The sequence below is a fragment of the Atractosteus spatula genome, chromosome 13, assembly GCF_055471065.1.
Source record: "Atractosteus spatula isolate fAtrSpa1 chromosome 13, fAtrSpa1.hap1, whole genome shotgun sequence".
NCBI lineage: Eukaryota > Metazoa > Chordata > Actinopteri > Semionotiformes > Lepisosteidae > Atractosteus > Atractosteus spatula.
In genome coordinates this window covers 24,344,666-24,368,832 of record NC_142718.1, presented here as the reverse complement: position 1 = coordinate 24,368,832, position 24,167 = coordinate 24,344,666, and the positions used below count along the sequence as shown (strand labels likewise).

At 35.3% G+C, this 24,167-nt stretch overlaps 1 protein-coding gene across 1 annotated transcript in view; it reads left to right on the top strand.

Annotated features, from left to right (window-relative positions):
- Positions 1–8,774: 8,774 nt before the first annotated feature.
- The window catches only part of sestd1 (SEC14 and spectrin domains 1), a 36,996-nt gene continuing 21,603 nt past the window's right edge, over positions 8,775–24,167 (top strand). The window contains exons 1-6 of the mRNA XM_088931078.1: positions 8,775–9,063; positions 11,589–11,655; positions 12,849–12,933; positions 16,661–16,769; positions 18,598–18,688; positions 20,283–20,396. Coding sequence (XP_088787204.1) covers positions 12,879–12,933; positions 16,661–16,769; positions 18,598–18,688; positions 20,283–20,396 — 369 coding nt within the window. The 5' untranslated portion in view covers positions 8,775–9,063; positions 11,589–11,655; positions 12,849–12,878. The remainder of the gene's footprint in view (positions 9,064–11,588; positions 11,656–12,848; positions 12,934–16,660; positions 16,770–18,597; positions 18,689–20,282; positions 20,397–24,167) is intronic.

Sequence of the window (24,167 nt, the reverse complement as noted above, 5' to 3'; positions counted from 1 at the left end):
CTCAAAAACAACAATAATAATCACTAGCGGCAGCAGCATTTTAGCATGAGTATTTTACAAACTTCCATTATTCCATTATTTTATGCGTCATATGAAAAGCACTGTGTAGAATAGCAGGATAACATCAAGAGCTTTAAGATTTCATTTTCAAAGTGTCCTCAGGGTGACAGCAAGCAATCCACACATTACCTCAGCACATCACACAGACAAGGATCTCCATCATTGTAATGCGTATCTCTCTATCTGTTCATTACAGGAGCAAGCCTCAGCAAGTACACTGAATTGGTAGATTTGAATTTAATTTGGTTCTAAATTTAGTCAGAACAGCAAGTAGGCTTGAAACACCAGAGGCTGGGTTTTTCACACTGTACCTGCTGAAACAGCAACTCCCCTGTTCCCACACACTCTCCTGTGGGTTGGGAATGTTATGCTCTCACTGACATTTAATATCTATCAACATATTGCGTAAATCTCAAGATGGCAACATTGCTCAAACGTAAATAGCTCAGAAAAAAGTTAAAAAACAGCCACAACATTTTACAATGGTGAATATTATTCTTAGTGTTACTCCCTAACAACTATTGATACATAACTAGAAAAGTTTCCAATGAGCTCAAAAAGTAAGGTTGTTGTCATTATGTAAATAATTTTTTTACTGCTACTTTGTACTCAGCCAACCCCATTCCACTTGTGTTATACTATATGTACGCACTGTAGTGCAGTGCAGCCATTGTGTGTATTAGTTTGTGTATATATGTATCATTCTGTTGTGCACCATACTGTATAAAATGTAGTGCATGTTTGTCCATTCAGGTCAGAGCATTAGACAGAGCCATCTAGTGGTTATTTTGCTAAATGTCTATAATTTGCTACTTGAACTATTACCATAGCAACTGTAATCTGCAGCACCAGTCCATAATTAAGATTTTTTTTCAAATATGATGTTTGTGTATAAAAAATTCTCAAGGTTCATGAGATTAACTAGATGGTATGGTAAAGATGGTATCAAATTTAAATGTATCTGCAGATTGACAGACATTTGCCAGGATCTACTTTATATTTTTCGCCTTTATAAAATTAAATGCCTGCCATCATGCCATCATCAGTCACGGTCATGAAGGGCTTTGATTCAATATCTTTTTATTGTATTAATGATTCAGTGTGTAGCAGGTTTGTATGATGACTTCACCACCGAACCACACGCATCTTTGCTTCACTGAGCAAAACTGTCTGTACTCAGGTGAAAAGTTTGTTTTTCTTACTCTATCCACTGAGTCTAATTCTTTTTTCATCTCTCCTAGAGCCTGCTCAGTTGGATTTTTTTTTTATTGTGACCAAGAAGCCCTCTCAAACAATTGTTCTCAAGAAAGTGCACCTCTCTCACTGGAATTGAAATGTAGTTTTGTCTGTCGTGTGATTTGATGTTGCCAGGGACAGTGGTCAAGAAAGTGCTCAAACAGGAAAGCATATAATGAGTATTAAACTAACCTCTCCATCTTTGCATTTAAATTTTCAAACAAATAAGTGTACAGATGGTGGTATGGAGTGGTTAGCATTGCTGCCTCTTAGTGCTGGGGCTCTGGGTTTAATTCTGGACCTGTGGTGCTATCTGTGTGGAGTTTGTACGTTCTCCCTTTGTTTGTGTGGGTTTCCTCCAGGTGCTCTGGTTTTCTCCTACAGTCCAACGATGTACTGGTATATTCATTGGCTGCTGGCTTCTGAAAAAATTGCTCCTGTTGTGAGTCTGTTCATGTGTGTGTCCCCAGCAATGGACTGGTGTATTGTCCATCTTGTACCCCGCCTTGTGCCCATTGTGCAAGATTGGCTCCGGCTCCCCCATGACACTGAAATGGATGAAGTGGTTAGACAATGGAAGGATGGAAGTGTACAGATTTTGAATATTTGAATTTTAAGTATTATTTTGGTTGATGGATCCTGTACAGTGCCATCCAAAAGTATTCCAGGTGTTACAACAATGTCCCATTTTATTATTTTTTTCCCAATTGAATAGTGTAATCAGAAACTTAACACTTTTAGGAATTAAAAGTTTAATGTCAACAGAAACAGCAAAGAAAGACCAAACATTATTTTCCTTCCCCCAATAACTTTTTCAGCTTTAGCATTTAAGTTTTGATTAAATTGTTTATACATCCTATGCAATTCAAAAAAATCCAATATCATTGCAAGGGGTGAGTGCTTTTGGCACTGTTTTGACTGACAGTAATGTATTTAAGTGACTGTAAACTGCTGCATAGACAATGAATTTACACCAATAGTGACAAAGTTGAATGGGCACAGACAAAAATGTAATTTAGGGACAAGTAAAGGATAATCCCTCTCTAAAAAATTGAAAGAAGAAACACAATGTTTCACCTGTTGAGCCTTCCTCGGGTGTGACCTCTTTAGATCGAGGATCTTTCTAAGTCAATAGTTTCCCCTTTTCACCTCTCGTGGTCATGATCTCACTGACCTTTCTGACTGCATCCTTTTACAGGAATGTCAGGACTCCTTTTCCAGAAACAAATCAGACACCAAGATACTTAGACCTGGATCACACCTTCCCCCCTCTCTCAATGGCAGACTAATTTGTTTTTAAATCCTCTCCATTCATTTACAGATTTCAGCTGTTCACACCTCTCCCCCCTGATCCCCCTTCATGTGAACACTCTTTCTCACAGTGCCTGTTCTCACCTGCTCTGCCCTTTGTTCTTCTCTGCTTTCCTGCCACCTAACTCACTCTCCCACACTTAAAGAAGGTTTACCAGCTGAGACCTTGTGTATTTTTCTGTTTTTCAGTGTTCTTTACTTGTTCCATTGCAGCCAGTGCACACTGACGCAGCTTCCCATTCAAGCATGACATGATTTAACTTGTTGAATGTGAAGCCTAGTGAATATCAAGAAAGGAAGACACAGGAATCAATCTTCCTTACTTTTCAGAAGAACAACACATTTGTGCTATCAGTATATCAGAGTCTAATCGAAGTCAGTATGGTGTCGGTCACCATCTGGGGTTCTGAGCCAGCAGTTTCTAAACTGGCTACATGCTACAGTCATACTCAGTACATCAATGATAGAACAGGAATCCACAAATCTTGCAACACCTTAATAGGACTTACTGGCAGTTCCAAATGTAATTTTCTGACTTGAAGTGTCTAGTTACTATGGAACTCCACTTGAAGTGATTGATGTAAGCTGACTGCACAGTGCTACAGTGATCATGTCCTGAGACCCCACTTGCTGCATTTCCTACAGGCACTGCAGACTACATCTTGATGTGAAAGTATTCTAGCAGGACAAATGCATGTCCTTATATTGTTAGTGTAACATGGGTTTTCAGCAAGATGAGAATGTGACATTTACAGTATGCAGTAGTTGTTCCACTCAAGAGACTTGATCTTCATTGAACCTTTGAGGGATGAATGATTGTGGGGTTCTCATTGAATGAGAGGAATAATTATTAATAATTGCTTACACTTATATAGCGCTTTTCTGGACACTCCACTCAAAGCGCTTTACAGGTAATGGGGACTCCCCTCCACCACCACCAATGTGCAGCATCCACCTGGATGATGCGACGGCAGCCATAGTGCACCAGAACGCTCACCACACATCAGCTATAAGTGGGGAGGAGAGCAGAGTAATGAAGCCAATTCATAGATGGGGATTATTAGGAGGCCATGATTGGTAAGGGCCAATTGGAAATTTGGCCAGGACACCAGGGTTACACCCCTACTCTTTTTGAGAAACGCCCTGGGATTTTTAATGACCACAGAGAGTCAGGACCTCGGTTTTACATCTCATCCGAAGGACGGTGCCTGTTTACAGTATAGTGTCCCTGTCACTATACTGGGGCATTAGGATCCACATGGACCACAGGGTGAGCGCCCCCTGCTGGCCCCACAAACACCTCTTCCAGCAGCAACCTTAGTTTTTCCCAGGAGGTCTCTCACCCTGTGGTCTGTATGGGTCCTAATGCTCCAGCATAGTAAAGGGGACACTATACTGTAAAAAGGCACTGTCCTTCAAAAGAGATGTAAAACCGAGGTCTTGACTCTCTGTGGTCATTAAAAATCCCAGGGTGTTTCTTGAAAAGAGTAGGAGTATTACCTTGGCATCCTTGCCAAATTTCCCATTGGCCTTTACCAATCATACCCTCCTAATAATACCCATCTATGAATTGCCTTTATCACTGTTCTCCTCCCCACTGATAGCTGGTGTGTGGTGAGTGTACTGGCACACTATGGCTGCTGTCGCGTCATCCAGGTGGAGGCTGCACATTGGTGGTGGTGGAGGGGAGTTCCCATTACCCGTAAAGCACCTTGAGAGGAACTACAAAAAAATATTTTTCCTGATAGGTCCTTCCCTAATATGTTACAGTTTTATATTAACGTAGAAAAAGATGTTTCTTTTAATCTTTGGTATATTTTCACTATTCATTACTCTTTGGTTAAAACAGGGAATTCATTAATATCATCTTGAACTTTTATGTATTTAAAATACTCCTTTGTGAAAAGCATGCTAATGTAAAAATGCAGTACATTTTATATCTAATATTTTGGAATACATTAAAATGCTTGTCACCTCTTCATATCATATTACATGCACAAGCAGCATTTACAGTAGAGTGGAGGGAGACAGCTGTCTAACTAATCCCTATTGACTGGGAATGTTCTCAGTGTCACTTTTTGCCACAGCTTATTGATTGAGGTCTCCTGGCAGCAGGGCACTGGCTGTCCTGTGGCTGAAATCCCTGGCAGCAGCAGCTGTTTAATGGTACCTTGTATAGGTAAAATATATTTTCAACACAAGAAAACAGCACTTCAAAAACCATTGTTATGAGCTTTAAATCTTAACTATGGGGCGTCTAATTCTGTCTCATTTTACATGTTTAACACAACACTGTTGCTATGAACATCTGGTATTGTGAAATAGTGATGTATGAAGTCTCATGAATTCCTCTCTGCAGCAATATAAAAACCTGTGTATGTACGGATTCATTGAGAGGTTTTAAAGATACATTTCTTAGACATTAAAATTGTATTTTATTTTAAAATATATCTATGTCAGTAAATGTATTTCTTCCACTCTTATACAGTATATTGCAGGGTATTGAATACAGGGAGTGAAAATATAAATGATAAATACAAAACTGGAAACACTGATCTAGAAGAGGCCGCTCATGAAAAAGACACACATCATTCACTTTAAGAAAATGTGGAAAAAAATTAAAAATTCAAACAAATTGCTGGGATATGAAGTTAAAAGCATAGTATTCAAGTCAAATGATGCTGTGTTAAAATTGCATAATACTCTAGTAAGGCTGCATTTAGAATATTGAGTACAGTTTTGGTCACCACATCATAGAAAAGATATGACTGTTCTGGAATCAGTTCAGAGAAGAGCAACCAGATACATTCTGGGGCTTAAGGGAATATCCTGCACTGACAAGCTGAAGGAACTGACCTTTTTTTTTACTCTTGAACACAGAAGACTACAAGGGGATCTGATTCAAGTATTAAAAATGCTCAAGGGCACTGACAAAGTCAACCCATCAGATTAAATCCAAGTGAACAGTGAAACATGAACCAGTAGACACAAGTGGAAACTACGTGGAAGCTCATGTAAAACTGAGAATATGAGGCACTCCTGTACCCAATGGCTTGTGGGACTATGGAAAAGGCAACCCAGCCATGATTTTGAAGCTGAGAGCCTGATTTCTTTCAAGAAATGGCTGGATGAGATCTTTGGATCAAACTACTAACTACCAAATGGGCTAGATGGGCCAAACATCCTGCTCTGGTTTGTAGCATTTCATATATTCTTATTTTATTCTTTCGTATATTCTGAATTTTAATTTATGGAAATATGTACAGTATGTCTCCAAGGGAGCACTTTGGAAAGCCTTGCAGTACCAAACTACTGTAGGTTATAAAGGAACGAGTAATAGGTTTATTCCATGCTGAAAAAAAGAAGAAAGAGAACACAACGTTTCGGCCGTGGAGCCTTCTTCAGGTGTGCTGAAGAAGGCTCCACGGCCGAAACGTTGTGTTCTATTTCTTCTTTTTTTCAGCATGGAATAAACCTATTACTCGTTCCTTTGCAGCCTACGCATGCTGACGCAGCTACCCACCTGAACTACTGTAGGTTATTCCACTGACACCTGCTGGCAGTTGTCATTTCTGTTACAAATGATTATCCTTTTCATTTTTCAAGGGAGTCAGAGTGCATGAAACTGGATTCAATATTGTAGTCTTCCTTTGTTACACAGGCCATTGTACTGGGCTGCCTAATATAATAAGTATTTTCTTTAGGATATTTTTTTATTTAAGTATTTTAATGTTTACAAATAAAGTAAAATAAATAATAGGTTTATTCCATGCTGAAAAGAGAAGAAAGAAAACACAATGTTTCGGCGGTGGAGCTTCATCGTGTGTGAGCATTTTTTTTTCTGATTGTTACTCTGGGTGGTGTCAGAGTCAAAGGAAAAAGTGTTAAATTTTAGGTGAAATCCTTTGGGAATTATATTATAACGACGACATCTGTAGAGGAATAGGAGGTGGTTAGAAAGCCTGGTCTCAGAAGAGATCGGTGTGAAGAGACGGAATGCTGGTTTAGTAAGAGAGGGGGGCAAGTAGCCCAGGGAGGAAGAGAAGGAATGACAAAGAGATCTAGAAAAAGATTTAGAGGAAGGAATAGTGGGTTGCAGCAGAAGAAGTTGAAGTAGTTCAGGTGGATAGCTGCGTCAGCATGCGTAGGCTGCAAAGGAACAAGTAATAGGTTTATTCCATGCTCACAACCAAAGAAGGCTCCACAGCCGAAACATTGTGTTTTCTTTCTTCTCTTTTCAGCATGGAATAAACCTATTACTTGTTCCTTTGCAGCCTATGAATGCTGACGCAGCTACCCACCTGAACTATCTAAAATAAATGTCATATTGCAAATAAATCTGCAAAAATGGACACAAGATCAGAGAATTTTAAAATTACTCAGCCAGCTGATATGCTGCAAATGATTGCAACAGTGAAAAAAGAACTAAGAGGACACAAGTGGGAGTTACAGTATGTGAAAGTGAAAACCAAGAACAGGAAACATATCTTTACACAAAGAGTTGAAAGAGTATGGAACATACTATTCAACTTTGTTGCTAAATACCTGCCTTCTTTCAAGAAATGCACGGACAAGATCCTTGGATCAATTAGCCACTAACTACAGTTAGATGGGCTGAAAAACTTCCTTCATTTGCAACTTTTTCTGTTCTTATGATATTTAAAGTTTCTTGATTATGTCTAGAAACCCTTAAGCAAATCTAGGCCACAAAAGAATAAATTATTTTGAATTTGTGCGAGGTATCTACAGTACCTTCAAGTATTATCTGTATAAATCTGCTTACTCTTTTTTATGTAAATACTGATATTTTTCATTTGTAACTGCAGTAATTGGAGGGTTACATTATCCCAACATTAAGATTTTATACACGGTTATAAAACTAGACTCTTGGAATTTTAAGAATGTGTAATCACATGTGGAGGGGCATTACAACTATAATAAATGAATATTGGCATTCGTTACGTTTTAATGCTCAGTATATTTTATATAATTTGAAGGGGAGCACACTATGAAAACACCATACAGCCATAACATGAAAAAATATTTATCAGCACAGAAGCTTATAACATCACATGTAGCTGTACTAATGGCATACCTCTAGGTAGAACTGTTGTACCTGGAAAGAAAATTTTATATGACACAATATCAATTTTAACATTGAAAATCACTGCATGTGAACTACATGTTTTTACTCCTGCCATTTCAGGAGATTGGTTGGTGCAGTTGGGGGATAGGAAAGTGTTAGTATTGCCTTTTACAACCGTTTTTTCCTCACAACAAAAGTTGAATATATTAAGATATGCTATCACATTTTCCCTCTCACTGCAGCCACCTATCTTTTCTTTGGTCCTCCTCTTGTCTTTTCCCACTGTCATGTTCATCAGTCCCATTAATATTCTCTCCTCTTCTTATCACATGTCAGAGAAATCTAATGGGAACCCAAAGAAATTCTCTCATATTCTACAGTCTTTTGTTTTCATTTACTGCTAATTTATATAATGAAGTAGCAATATGTTTGATATTTATGCTTTACTATTATTTTCTTATCTATCAAAGATGTTCAACTGTACAGATCATTTTTTATAGCTTGTACATACATCACAAAAGACAGGGGTTCTAGCAAACACAAGGCTCCACTGACAATTACAGACATTTTCCAGGCTCTAAAATGGCCATTCAATGAAACTTTCAGATAAAACACATGATTGCCAATAGCAACAAAAACAGAATATCAAATCATTGCTGTTCTGCAAAAAAAGTATTGAACTGTAAATTAAAACATGGTTTGATTTTTTACATGTAAACAATGGTTGCACTTGAATGTCATTTATAATAATAATAAAATAATATGATCTTCACTATATAACACACTTTGGTTTAAAAAAGATGCAAATATAAAAATAGTATATTTTGTGCTCCTCCCCCCCCCCCTTTTTTAGCATTTCCCTTTATGTGCAACATGAGAAATTTAATGGGAAAAAATCTGCAATTGCTAGTAGAATCCAGTATTCCAAACAAGGATCAAGTTTGGATTTAAACACCAACTGACATGTTAAAAAGTCTTCCAAAAAAAGGCCAGACTTTCTGTACTGCCAAACAAAATCCCAGTCTCATCCAACTCTTCACTACAACTCATTGCCTTTATTATCCTTTTGGGAGTGGCTTCAGTTGTGTAGGTCCAGCCCCTTAAAAAACACAAAACATGTAGCTAAAATCCTGTTACATTTCTGAGAAAATCTCAGCAAATGCTGCATAAAAGAAACAACGAATTTCTGTTAAGCTCTAAAACCAATTAAGTAGAGAGCTGACCACTCACAATTCACAACAGCTCAGCAGAACTGAGCACAAGCAATCTGGATTCTTAAGATTGTCCACGCGCTGCTGCCATCGGGAAACAGAATTAGAAGCCCACGCATCATTATATATCGATAAAGGAAGGACACCCATTCTACCGAGGTACGTATATAATTTGCGTTGAAGCCTTAACGGTCTTTTCGTCAATCAATAAAAATGGAAATACATTTTGGAGTTACAGAATATAGGTCATTGTGTCTGCATGCTGCAACAGTGTGGTTACTGTTCTAGGGCTACAAAAATAGACAAGGAAAAAAATCAGTGGATCCGTGTCTTTATCCGGTTCTGTGAGCAAATCTGTTTTATAGCAAGGTATGTGTATAATTCGTTTCATAATTTCATATCACGGTGTTTGTGTAGAATTGTAATTGTAGAGTTATAAACGATCGGTCTGTGAATGCTAGGCCGTGGACGGAGGTGGGTCTTAGGCAAGGGCTCCAGCTTTTGTTTCGTGGCTGCGCCCTAGTAATGAGAATCCATTCAGCAGCGGTAGTTATATAGATACAATATTAATAGTGTTTTAGAGATGTTTTAACGATGACATAATGACACTAATGCCCGAGACTAATGTTTTAAGTGTCGATGTGCACGTTGTAATTACGGACTTTGTAGGCTACTGTAAAGGTCTCTGTTATTAAGGTAATCAAAAGACTTTTCCCTTGGAAAACATATGGTGTGCGCATACAGTACTTCATCACTGAGGATGAAATTTAAGTCTGAAAGAGGTTTGGTATAATTTTCAACATTTACAGGCACATTTCAGCTCTGTTTTCAAATAATAATAATAAAACGACAGTCGTGTAATGTCCTGGGTGTAGTCTCGCTTTGCGCCCTTAGTTAACGTTCAGCGGTTGTGAAAACCTGCTGCACGATTATAATCGTATACTTGGAATTTAATTGGTTTTATGAAATAATAACAACCTTTATCATTTGTATTATCTCATGGATAATGAAAGCATGTAGTCTTCATGGAGGTAGGGTAATTGAAGTTGAAAGCAACATGTATTTTTGTTTTTACTCAAGATGGTAAAATGTACCATAATTTTAAAAGCAACATTTATTTGGTCACTTTTGCAACAAATTCAAACTGAATTAACTCCCACCCAACATCTGATCTGCTCCAATTAATGCCAGGACTGTTCTACATGGTAAAACAGCAGAAAAAAGAGGGGAATTTCATGAATTCTTAAGGTACTTTTTATGTATATGTGAAAGTGACATCACAGAAAGAGTAAGTACTGAACCACATCTCAAACTTTATTGAATATCTAAAAAACAACAACAAGTAGTTAAGTAAAAGAATTCAGTTTCCCCATCGAAGATCTAAGATAAGATTATCTAATAAAGGGCTCAGTTGGAACGAAACCCAGAAGACTCTGGGGTTACAGGACCAAAGCTGTAAATGACTGATTTTAGGCATCCCTTGTTCTGAATGGGAATGTCATAGAAGTGCTGACAGCTGTTTTGAGATGAGAGGTAGTGTTATCAGGTTGGGATAACAGCTTTGTTATCCTTCATGGCTGCACCCTGGTCATAAGACACCCTTTTGCTGGGCACTTGGCTCTCAGGTGTCCAGACATGCAGCAGCTCCCTGACACTATTGCTTTCTAAATAGTAGTAATCTTCAGTGGCTGTAGCACACTGGGCCATCTTCCCTTTCTGCCTTTCTGCCTTCTACCTTTACTCTGCAGGCTGCTGTGTAACCCTGGAGTGGTATCTACTCCTGCTATAATAATAACAACAACAACAACAACAACAACAACAACAAAAAGCATTATTTTATATAGCGCCTTTAAAGGTGGCTTCTCAAAGCTCTTACTGTACATTCTTGCATTTCCAAAGATATTTGTAGTGCAGCCTGCAAGGTCTCAGCAGTGATGCTTTAGAAATGGAATGTGTTCCCTATTTGCAGGACTTGAGGAGTTTTGAGGAACTGATTCCTTGAGCCCTCTAAGCTGAGATAATGTGATAACTTTATTTTCAAGGCTGGTTTCTCACAAATGATACATTTTAAGAGCAACAGTATTATTTTTGAAAGGAAACACAGTGGGCCTTAAGGTCATTTAATAAAGCTAAGATACGAGAGTTTTAAAGCCTTTCTATATATATATATGCAATATATACATAAATGTAAAGGCAGGCTGGTGTATCAAAAATAATTAACATTACAGTTAGATTAGAAGATTGTTTTACTTTTTGTGATGAACTGACTAAACCTCTCCTGGACCTGTGACTGTTCAGTAGAATGGGAGGAATGCATTCTCTGCTAGTTTGTGTTTTTTGAGTTATCCTCTTGATTTGCAAGCTGGTGACATGCCAAAACTTTAGTGTGGGCATGTTGCACAAAGCTGGGTTTATTGCTGATGGGTCATTATTGGTTGCTTTCAGTCTTTTCCTTTTAAGCAGTTTAGTGGCAGCTACACACTAAATAAATCACTGTGCCCCATATTTTGATTGCCTTTAGCTGAAGGCAAGTAATCTAAAAAAGATGCATTTTTATTTTCTTGAGAATCCCTATATGTAAACATAAATTGGAATTTTATTTTCATTAACTACTGTGTTTCTTGATATTGATTTAAGCAGAAGGTTTTGCGCTTGCTTTATTTGTTAATTTTCTTTGTGTACAGAACATGGAGTGGGAAGTAAACGCTTGAAGGAGCAAAGCTTTTCAACAGTATTGGATCAGTGCTTAAGGTAAGCCAACAAAGTCTTACAAATAACTAAGTGCTCTTTAAATGAAATGTACATTAAGGCTTTTAACATTTGTATAAATATGTTTAATCTTTAATGATTTCTATTTAAGTTTGTTTAGCAGTTTAGTAAGAAAGTGATGCCTGCTGTGAGTGTCTACCAAAACTGTTTGTCTTTAAAAGTGTCTTGTGCTTACTAAACAAATCAATAAACATTAAAATCAAGCATCAATGAGCCTCCTTTCCCTCCAGCGGGTGGATTGTAGTGAAGGAATGGATTGCAGTTCAAATAGCTTTGCTTAAATTGAAATCACATAATTGATTAAGCCAAAAGTAACCACAGAGAATTCTCATAGAGACAGTGACAGTCTTTAACTATTGAAGGGTGTACAAATTGAAATGCTGGTTTTGAAATTATATATAGATAAATGCTAAATATACATGTAAACGATATAGATACATGTAGTTTAATTAAGAAATAGATATTGTACTAACACTTCAGATTGAAGCTCTACGGGCAGGTAGAGTGAACAGAAATTAACACTGGAAGATGGGAGCCTTATCAATAAAAGAAACAAAAAAGTTTTTAATTTACTTTATTCTTCAGATTAATTTAAGCATTTAAGATATGACTCATGGAAGTTTAATGATCTATGAAATGTAAGAAATATTATGACTTATTACACAGTAATAAAATATGATGTACATCTATATTATAATAAGGATATGTTGGACAACCCAGTAAAGATAAATACAGAATATAAAATATAGTCAAGTCCTTATTAGAATTTAACATAATGGTTTTGTAATTATTATAAAAACATTACATGTGGTTATCTAAAAACCATCTGGCCATTGCATTATCCTTTCTTACAGCTTATACGGTTTCTGAAATATCCAGTAAACCCAGAAAAGCGTATTTAGCCTTGATTTTAAGTATTTATGCTGTGCTGTATCTTAAAATGCTACATATTGTGGTCATAGATTAAAATTGATACTTTCAATGTGTAAAGATAGTGACAATTAATCTTTTAGTATATTAATCTGTTAAAGCATGGGGAATGAACTTTGCTTTCTTGTTTAAAATGCTTGTGTTTTTAGCGTTTGTGTGAATGCAGTGTCTAGCTATGAATTGTGCATATTGTAGGTTGTAAATAAATAAATTGGGATATTAGACAGATGCTTCTATTTTTTCAGGTCTCAATATTGAAAGACAAACTACCAATCATGGAGGCCTCTGCTATACTGCCTATACTGAAGAAAAGATTGGCTTTTCTGTCAGGTAATATGCTTCAACAACATTTAACTAGACGCATTATGTTTGTAATGACATATGTCATTGAAGCAACATATTTCACTTGAAATGTTTTAGAAATACTGTACAATTGTGAAATAATGATGGCATTTAATCTTTCAAATCATTGTAATGAAAGTGAATTGTGCTGTCATCATCAAGTAGTGTACAGAGAATAACTGCTAAGCTTGTGTGATGGCCACTTTACTTATTGAAAGATTTCTTTCACCTTCTTTAGGACTGAACCTTCAGATTGATCCTGTTTTGCCTAAAGTGCTATTTACTGATTATAAAGTATACAGAACAGAAAGTATTGGACTTTGATTTAATGAGATCCAAGCCTGGAGCAGTGATCTCTTAGTGAATTATATCCTTGCTCTGTATAAAGTCTGACAGGCATCTGGTGAATCCCAACTAAATTTTATGTTTACTGTCCATGATTGTCTTCTTTTAACAATTAAACATTAGATTTTCTTGTCTGAGCATAATTATAATTATCTTGTTTAATCACACAAAAGCAAGTAAAACAAACACAATTCTATACATATGGCATGTGGAGTATTTATTTCTAACATTTGTTAATGAATGTCACCTTAAAACTGCATTTATATGTGATTTTTTTAAAAGGTGGATATCAATGTGTCTGCATTGCCTCAAGTTTATATAGAGAGGATCAGCTGGTACATAATTTCTGTGGAAGAGAGAATCTCTTAGTGAACAAAATGTTTCTTTTATTAACATGCACAGTTTTAGTCTTTTATTATTATTATTATTATTATTATTATTATTATTATTATTTGAATTGGAAGTGTAAGTTCCTTGTTGAGTACAAGGAATAATCATGCAGGTACAAGTTATTAAAAAGTACAATGCAGTGTATCTACTACTTATTTACGTTTGTGTTCCAAATTACCTCTGGCTTTACAGTTTCATAATGTTCTGGGTGGAGATGTTTATGTCAAGTTTAACAACTCTGAACCAAAGATTATTTTCTTGTAGAGAGATGTTTTGTTTTTAAATGCAGTATGGTGAATGCTTAAAGTGCAGGAATAGCACTACTATGTATTTCTACGTTTTCAGATCCTTGCAGTTCTCGCATTATGTTGTTTTAAAGCTTGTAGCCATAATAGCTTGCAATTAATATTTATTGAACATATTCCACACATTAAAAACAACGAACAAAAGAAGTAAATAGATAATATGAACAAAAAAAATGGAAAAGTTATGATTGCATAGGTATTAATATTATTTGGTGTGGCAAACCTAAATTATTGTAGTTGCACAAAATTATGTTCATGAGTCAGACAGTTATTTGAACACAATCAGTGTTTGCATGATTTCAGAATAAATATACCTATCTGTGTCCCTCAGTCAGTTAGGGATTTTCAAGCAAAGACTCAACCATGAAGATCAAGGATTTTTCAAAACAGCTAGTAATAAAGTTGCAGGAGAAGAGCATAAAATGATCTAGGTGGCCCTTAATATCTCTTTCAGCATGGAGATGTTATTCATAAATAAGTGGAAGGCACCCACACTCTGCCTAGACTTGGTTAATGATCAGCTGGTTGCCACTTAGAGGACAACAGCTTCTTGTAGTAGTACTTGAGTTATAGAGTTCATTGGTGAAGATGGAAGAAAATGTCCATGGACTACTTAAGTGTCTCCTGGTCATTCGCTTTCATTTGTCACCTGTTTTTGTGGTCAGACAAGATTGTACGTTTTAGGTCTAAATATGAAGCATCACACCTGCTGAAAGCTCAGCATAGTAATATAACCCAACCAACACTATTCCTACTATCAAGCATGGTGTTGGCAGCATAATATTATAGTTCTGCTTCCAATCAGCAGGGACTGAGAAACTCTTCAAGACTGATGGAAACGTAGAGCAAAGTACTGGCAAATCATAGAGGTACACTTGGACCAAAATTCTCCTTTCAGCAGGTCAATGATCCAAAGCACAAGGCCAAAGCTACACTGAAGTGGCTTAAGAATAAGACAGTGAATGTCCAGTTAAAGTAACAACATGAATAATATTGAAAATATATGAAAAACTTAAACTGCTGTTCATTTGCAATCTCCAAGCAACTTTAGAGAGCCTGGGCAATTCTTTCAAGAAGAATGGGCAAAAGCTGCACCAAGCTTTTGTGCAAAGTTTGTACTTTCCCAGAAAGACTGTAATTTCTGCCAAGGTGCTTCTACTAAATATTGAGTTCATGGGTCTGAATACTTACACAATCAAAGATTTCATTTTCTTTCTCTTTAGCTTTTGCTGACATGAATTTAGTCTTCAGTTTGAGCACTCGGATTTCAATTAAAATATTTAGTTTAAAAAAGTATTTGCATAATTTTGGAATTTAACAAAATTGAACTCCGTAAGAAGTGTCTAAATACTTTTTTTTTTTTAATCCAGTACCTCCATTTCATTGTAGCGTGTATTTTAGAGGTGTGAGAAGGTAACTGGAAAAACAACATCTCTGCTGCTCTACTTCATATTCAGTATAGGCCTTCATTTACACAACAATGCAGCTTGGATATTGACAGCCTTAACTGAATGACACACCGAGGATGTTGGTTTTGTTTTCACCTTAATGTTAAAATGCACTTTTAAATGTGAGAAATCTTTAATATTCTAATGCAACATCAACACAGCACTAACATTCCAATGAAATTGACTGATAATGGCCGGCCATCCATATAGAACAGATCTTTTGTAGTTTGACTTGCATGGAACAGAAGGTTAGATCATTGAGTCATTGGAAGCGATCTCTAGGGATGAGGAAAACATTACGAGGACTACCTAGAGATTGCTCTGAAGGATGGAAACCTTTTTTTAGTAAGTGGAGGCTCACCTGAACATTTTTTTCCCTAAATATACAGGAAATTCTGTTATTTGATTAAATGAAAAAAGGCTCATTTTTTCATTCATGGCTCGTATTACCACAGTACTTTAGACTAAAGTGATGTACAGTGCATGAAAAGAAACATCCAGAGAAGAATATATAAACTGTGCTCTTGAAGTGCTGACATGTGAAGCATGTTTTCTCTTGATGGAAACAAAAAAATCTAAGCAGTAACAATTTAACAATATCTATGTTTCAGAACATAATGATAGATGCGTATATTAGCATGTTTACTCTGAATGCCGTATATATCTAGTGCTGCAGTAAGGGAATAATTAAATAGTTTACGAGAGGTTTGTAAGGGCCCAGGTTTGAGGTACAAATAAAGACTGCCTTAAAAAATTGCTGGTTAAATTTTAAACAATTACTTTCTCTTGTATTGTAGGTAAAGTGAATTAAAGTAGTGTTTTAAAGTTTATCTGGTAAAAGTTAAATAACAATTATCATTGAACTGCTTGCTGAAGCATTCTTCCAAATGAATGGCTTAGACATTCAGGCAGGTGTAGCATGCACATAACAGTGACATCTTGATGTTTAAATGACAAAGTGCAGTATATAAACAAATGTTCATTTGTTCTGTCCCTCTTTTCAAACTACAAACAACTAAAGCATGCTCTAAGATCATTGAAATATTGTTTCCAAGACAGTGCTCTCCCTATTCTCACAATTCAGTTTGTTGGCTGGGCTAGTCGGAGGGTTGTGGACAAAAGTTTGTCTTAACCTTTGTAAGAACCCGTTTATGTTGAGGCACTTAAGACTTCCACTAGGGAGTCATGTCATTTTGATGAACATGTCATTTTAATTTTTGTTTTTAGGAGGGAAAGACAGACGGAGTGGCCTAATACTGACGATTCCTCTTTGTTCAGACCAGACAAGTATGGATGAGCTCAGCTCCACGCTGGACTATTTACTTAGCATACCAAGGTGACTGAGTTGGAATCTTATTGATTTTTTTTATGAAGCATAATTCTGTACAGTTTTCCATGGTGAAGAATATGTTGGTAACATACACAAAAGGTCACTCTTTCTAAATTGAATGTAAATTTTATTTAAATAAAATTTATTTTATTTAAATATTTAGTTTTTTTCTGTGTTCTGTTAGGATCTGTAATTTGTAACAGTATTTGGTTTACAGTGTCTATGTGCATCCTCTTGCTTTGGAAAACCCTTTTCTCTTAACCTGCTTTCTTAAATCAGTTTATTTTTTCAGGTAGGATTGATTAAAATAGATGATGCAGTATATTTTGAAGGTCTTTGGAAGCGTTACAATCAATTTATTGACAGCACATGGGTTTGTACTGTAAATTGTACAGAATCCTTTTTATTCGTAGAGAGAGAAGTGAGATAACAGTGGTCAGTCATTTTAAAAGTATAGTCTATTAAACTGAAATAGGAATGTGTCAGCCATATTATTGATGATAGTGTGTCAAAAACCTGTTTTATTGAAGACTTTGTTAATAAAATTATTAATGGTTCTAGATACCATTAATACAGGGGAGCTCTCCCAACCCAAATTTAAATCTCTGTGATATGAGAATCAGAGCAGTGGAACAATAATCATTGACCGCATTCATCTGGTGGTGTTGCAGTTTATGTCCTAAAATATGCTTCACCAAGTACATTTGTGTATCGAATATCCTGCATCTGGCATATGATGTGATAGTTGTGACTGTGATTAGCACTTTGCATGTCTAGGTTCTAAGAGTACTTTCTTGTAGTTCCTTTTTGCATATTTGTGGAAGAACTGGTTAAAAAGAAAAAGCTTTACTCATGGTTTCTCACTCTTTTAGTCCATTTTTCCAGTAGGTGGAAATAACTGCATTAAAACTGTAAAAGAAAGAGCAATGAGCAGATGTTAGTTTAAAACTGATTATTTTAAAAGCAGTTCACTTTCTTTTTGATTGCTTGCTCATCCATTTCTCTTATGATTTCAAGTTGAAATTTTGCATAATCCTCTTCAAAGATTGTTAACCAACCTTTGTATCATGTAGACTACAGCAGTACCTTAAAAGTACCTACTAACAATCTTTGTATTACCTTGCACCTTTGCGAATTCTTTTAACAAACATGAAGCCTGTTCCTTTTTGGAACAATTACATTAAAAAAGTAATTGGCTCTCTTATTATAATTTGACAAAAAAGTATGAAAAAAGTATAAACTGTTTTTCTCAAAACCTAAAGCCAGCTGTGCTTTTGGAAAATAAATCTGGTGTTTCAGAGAGATTTCCCATGGTATGTGCTTTAGGAACACTGTTTCGGAGCACCGTATTGTTTGGGAATGTGAGCACTGCATGTCCTTCTGTTGACATAAAAATGAACACAATGCCTCAACATATCTAACCACTCCTCAGGGAATGTATTCTTGATGACAGATGAGTAACATATTGTGCTAGAAACTAAGTCCAATGTAGAGCATTATATTTCAGTATGACAGGCTTCATTCCAAAACAGTAATAAATTTGAGTTCTGTTTACATACACATGCTAAGAGAAAAAGTTAATTCCACAAAAATGTAAAAAAAGCTATTTTTTCGGTTGCACTCTCACACTTGAAGAAGGCTCAACAACCAAAATGTTAAGTCTGAATTGTTTGTACGAAAATAGCATAGCTTCTCCATCACGTACAGAGAAACAAATTTGACTTTATATTTTTATGTAGCGCAAGTCTTCCTTCTTAGTGTTTTAGTGAGATAAGCTTTTGCTTTTCTACCATTTAGATGACTTCAAAAAAGATGTCGTTCTTTTTTCTTCCAGCGAGAAGTGCAAAGCTAGAGGATTTACTGTGATAGTTGATGGAAGAAAATCACAGTGGAATATAGTCAAGACAGTGGTGTTAATGCTGCAGGTAAAAAACATTTAAAAAGAACATCAGTATTATGTTTGTCTCCATTGTGTTTGGTCATGATTTGATGGGAGGAAGGCTTTTAATATAGCTACTGGTTTAGTATTCCCCATTGTACATTTGATTCTTATTTGCGTCCAAGCCAGCTGGAGTTGCTATTATGCTAATTCGTTAATCATAAAATTCATGAATATTCACAAAACAGCCATTATCATATACACCTAATGTGTATATGAAGGTACTTTGCAGTTTAAATAATCTGAATTCTAAGGAAAATAACAGTCCATGTATTTTTGAATTATTGGCTAAATTTTCATGCTGAAAATATTGGTACAGTAAAAAATATTAATTTGATTATTGTTTAATTCTATTACTGTTTAACAATATATAAATATTTCTGTTTTTTGGTGATAATTAAGCTAAATGTAGACATCACAATATGTTCTTTAACTACATGAAGTCAGTTTCATGCACATTTGCCTGTTTCTAAATTTGTAAATTCTTAGTCTAAACAATCCTCATATTTATTCAGGCCTTTTCTTTCTAAAGATTTGGTGTTTGCACAGCAATGAACAGCTGAGAGATTTGTTTTGCAAGGGAGGCTTTGGACATAGTGTTAATTAAAATTATGATTATTTGTTATTATTCTTTCTTTTGTACAATTATATGTCCAATACATTGAATATATTAATATATTAATACAAAAATATATTAATGCAATCATTCTTGAGTTCTGCGTTCCTGGGATTATTAGTATGACTAAAGCCAGCTCTGCAGTGACCTGATTTTGTCAGGGAAGATTGAATGTGTTGTGTAAAAGTATTTGCCAGATTTTTTTTCACTGTCCAAAAGGTTCTGAACATGACTAAATTACACACAGAAAATCCCTACTTGCTGTAGCATTAATCTGTTGTGGCATACAGATTTTATTTTTTTCTGAAGTGGGCTTAACTTGTGAAGGGGTACCACAATGCTGTCTGTGTCTTTAATGCATGTTTTTTATATTGTATTGTGTATATAGTACTGTTTTGAAATGTATGTAGAAAATACATTAAACATCTTATGCCATCTTTTAGCCTTAATTTCATGTACTTTTTTCTTTATATATAAAAATGTATGAGATGCATAGAGGCTTGTTTTTTTCTTAAAATATCCAAATTGGACCTCAACTCAGACAGTCAGTAGATATAATAATAATTATAATAATAAATTATAAATAGGCAAGGTGGATTAAACCACAACAGGTTATGCTTTCAAGCTCATTGAGACTGTGAATTGTAAATTTGGCAGTAGTTACAAGCCTCCTTTCATTATGAGTACAGACTGAACATAACAGATTTAATTGTGTGCTTATTCTTGGCATAATTTGTACTGTACTGAATAAGTTATATTTGTTCAGAATAACTGCCTCTTGGCAGTTCTTGGTGATCTAATAAAAAAACAATGTTATGTTAGCTTATTTTTTGTTAAAAGCATATTGCCTGAAAACAACCATTGGAACATTGATACTTTTTATACAAATGTGACTTTCTAAAGTTGTACCTGTTTTATGAAGATCCTTAAATGAAAGAAAAATATTTTTAATTTACCTTTCTAGAATGTTATTCCTGCTGAAGTCTCTCTGGTTTGTGTTGTGAAACCTGATGAGTTTTGGGACAAGAAAGTTACCCATTTCTGTTTCTGGAAAGAAAAGGACAGACTAGGTTTTGAGGTAAGTAATGTGACTAAAGACATTTGAATGTATTTATTTTTTTAAATGAAAAATCCTCAAGATCTTTGCCTGTGTCTTATGTATTTATATTAGTTTTTGCTGTGTGTCCGTAGCCTTTCCGTGCGGGATACAATGGTACTGCCCACAGGGATATGGGGATTTAAACCCCTAATGTGGTTCAGTGATGGTTGATGGTGAAGTCATTGTTGAGAATAAGTATGGTTACTGAAACTTTGACTTGGGTTTTCCCCAGATGGAAGGATTAAGCCCAGAAGTTGTTTCTAGGATCCTTTTAGTTTGTAATAGGATAGGAAAGGTTAAACCGTCATTATTTTTGCAGTTTTGGACTTGTGGCTAAATATATCGGTTGGGTTTTGTTTTTCCATCTAAAGGTTAAGCCTTGATTTTTTTCTGTGCAAAATGAAGGCTGTAATTTTGTTTTTAAAATACCACTGCGCATTGACCATTGTGGGGAAAATGCCACTAGGGGCACAAGGACATTTTATGATGTTGATGAGGGACAGCCACATCTTTTAGGGACAGCATAATAATAATCAATTTGAAATGTTGTTTTAAAATTGTTTGTTCTATAGTTCTTATTTAGAAACTGTAATTAAAAGCGTTAAAAATTTAGATACGAAATGACAGGTCACATTAAAGATGGAAAAATGTCTGATATGATTTGTCTTGATTTCTGGCTTTACATCACAAAAACCTGCAATTTCAATAAGGGTGTGTAGACTTTTTATATCCACTGTAGTTGACTTTGCATATTATTAACTCCAAATGAAATTGATTCCTTGTTTAGCCTGAAAACAAAGGTATTGTACAACACACGTCATTATTTCGCAATTCAAAGTTATAATGGCAAATGTGTGCTGAAGAAGAAGCATAGTATAGTAAAGGCTGAATCAATGGTAGCAGTAAACATGACTGCCTTATTACAGGCTTTTAATTTGCTTAATTAAGGGTTTTAATTGTTAAAGGGTTTGAACAAGAAACGTGGTGCTCAAGCATATTGCCACTATATTAGAATAAAAAACCTACAATGTACTGTAATTTACACTTGTGTGGCTTCTATCTTATAAATCTCAGAGGTTTAGACTATGTAAGCAACTAATTCTTGTACAGATAATTATTAATAAGGCGAAGAAAAAATAGCTAGCTGGGGTTCCTGTTGAGATTAGGGCAATTTAATTAAGGGTTTAAAAGTATCGTGTGATAATCCGGTTCTCTTATGTTTTATAAATGCAAATGTACAATAAACAATTGCTAATGGCAGTGGCTCATGTTTATGCATCCAGATTTCAAGATTTTAGCAGCTATTGTGATTGGGGAATAACAATTTTGAAATGTTTTGAAGATTGATGTACTGTGAATGATGTATGTTGTCCTATTTTTTTCATAAAAGTAATTGCAGCAGGTCTCTAGTGTCTCACTCAGGGAAGAATGCAATGCGAGTTATGCAGTTAGGTTTGCTGGTGGTGCATGTTGATTGTGCTGAGTGATCAGCCTTGGCCTACAGGGATCAGTACATTAGTTTCTGAATTTGCTAAAGCGAGGGGAAAAAATAATTGGGGTTGCTTTTCTTTGCCATCGAAACCCTTACTGGCCACGTTGCACAGGTTTTATAGGCAGAGTGCAGTTCAGCAGAATCCTATATTCAAGAGGTAGTTTTAAATTTTGAAAGTGTTTGGAAGATAATTAGGGCAGTCTTTCTGACGATGCGGTTTGAGCGTGTGGTTTAATTGTAATGAGTTTAACAGAATTTCTGCTAAATACCTTTTATGTGCAATTTCAGAACTGTCATAAATATTGAGCACACCTTAATGTTTATACATGGAGTAAAAGCTTAAATTAAAGGTTCAAGTGCTGTTTTTTCTGATAACTAATGACTGAAAGTTTATAAATTATTTTTTTTAATTATTCATGACACAAATGCTACTGTTTTATTACAAACACTGAATGTAAGAACATAAGAGAGGTCACAAACCGGAGATGGCCATTTGGGCAGTCTTTCTTTATTTTGTTGCTTGTAGTTCATCAATTCCAATAATCTATATAACCTCTTGAAAATTCCCAGCGTCAGTTTCACAGGTTTGAAAGTATAGTACATTTTTTTAAGTTTACAGTAGTACTGTTTGAATAAAGAGGTACCTTCTAAGTACTAAATGCATCTGCTTTTATTTTACCAGTTGAGACCCTAGGTTCTTATTAATAGTTTGAATTCAAAGGTATTCCTTGGATATGTGGTTTGCATGCTATAGAAATACATATGGATATTTTTTTCCTATATATAAAAACTCTGGGCATTTCAGAATACATTTTCTTTATTCTTTTTTCCATTTTGAATTGAATGCTTTTACTGCATATAATTTAGCAGGGTCTTAAGTAGTCTGTGGATACATTACAAGTGTAATTATTGTACTACATGAAAAAAAACGTAATTCTACACTCTTTAGGGAAGTTAAACTTTATGATATTGTAAGGAAATATTGCAAAATATCGAGAGGAATCTAGAACGATGTAGTTTGATTGAGTTTAGAACAAGCCTTTCTTGGTTCTGAGCCATTGCCTTTTGACTGAATTGATATTGGTGTGAAATATGCATAAGACAGATGTGATGTTTTCCTTTTCTCTGTAAATCATTCAGTATCTTTCCTTAATCTGTTTTATGTTTAAACTTGCAAGATAAAACATGCAGTTATAGCTTAACATTCTCATATTTTCCAAAGAGACATATATGTATATAATCCAAATGCGGTTTGTTGCATTGATTGATGCATTGTATTATCTTTTTAAAAATAAAGTAGGTTAAGGTTTGTATGTATGTGAATGTTGCACAGTCTTTGTCCAATCTGCTAGATTGCATTCCAGACAGAATGGTTAGTTAGCATGCAAGTCAAAGCTGCTGTTCTTGCAACATGTATTGCACATTTAGTGGCAGTGTTTTGGGTTTTTGCTTTTACTGCACAGGTGATATGGTAGCACAGTACTACATTGTGTAATAAACAAAAAAGAAAGTTGAATAGTATTTTCAGCAGAGACTGCCTCTTACACTTATTTCCACAGAGGTAGTACAGATTCATTGGAGAAGAAACAAACCAACTGATTTCACTGACGATCTGGGCCAGGCATCACCCTCAAGCCGTCCTCATAATTTATTTTGTTCACCAGATGGTCTAGAATCCAGAATTAGGATTCAGTCTTATCATGTGTGGATGTTATATCTAATTGTTTTTATAAAGGGGTGTGTTGTATTTAGGAAAGTTGACTTTTTGATATTTGATTATTTATAGTTACCGAGATTTAACAAAGCATTTTCAAACACTTAGATTAAAGCTCATTTTCTTGTGACATTCTGTTCATCAGTGTTTGTTTAGCAGTGGTTTGTTAACTTTTGTATTGAGGAATACCAGATATTTGTGTACCTTTTCTGCGTTTTTCACTTTTTTAGAACAGAAGTGTTGAAATTGACAGATTTCTTAACTAATTTACTTTAGGGTGAGCTGCATTAACAATGCTGTATTGGTTGGAAAGCACCTCAACAAGTTGATAGGGATGTCATTTCACTGAAATCATATATTTGAAAGGTATCATCAAGCAGGGAGCTAATATATTGTAAATATGCTTCCAGAGACCAGAACAGTCAGAACCATGTTTTTAATATTATTTTTATTTAAATATTTAAGCTGTGTGAGTCTGGGTAAAAACAATAGCTATAGACCCCTAGCATGGTTTTTATTTTGTTAAAGGTAAGAAGAAGCAGAT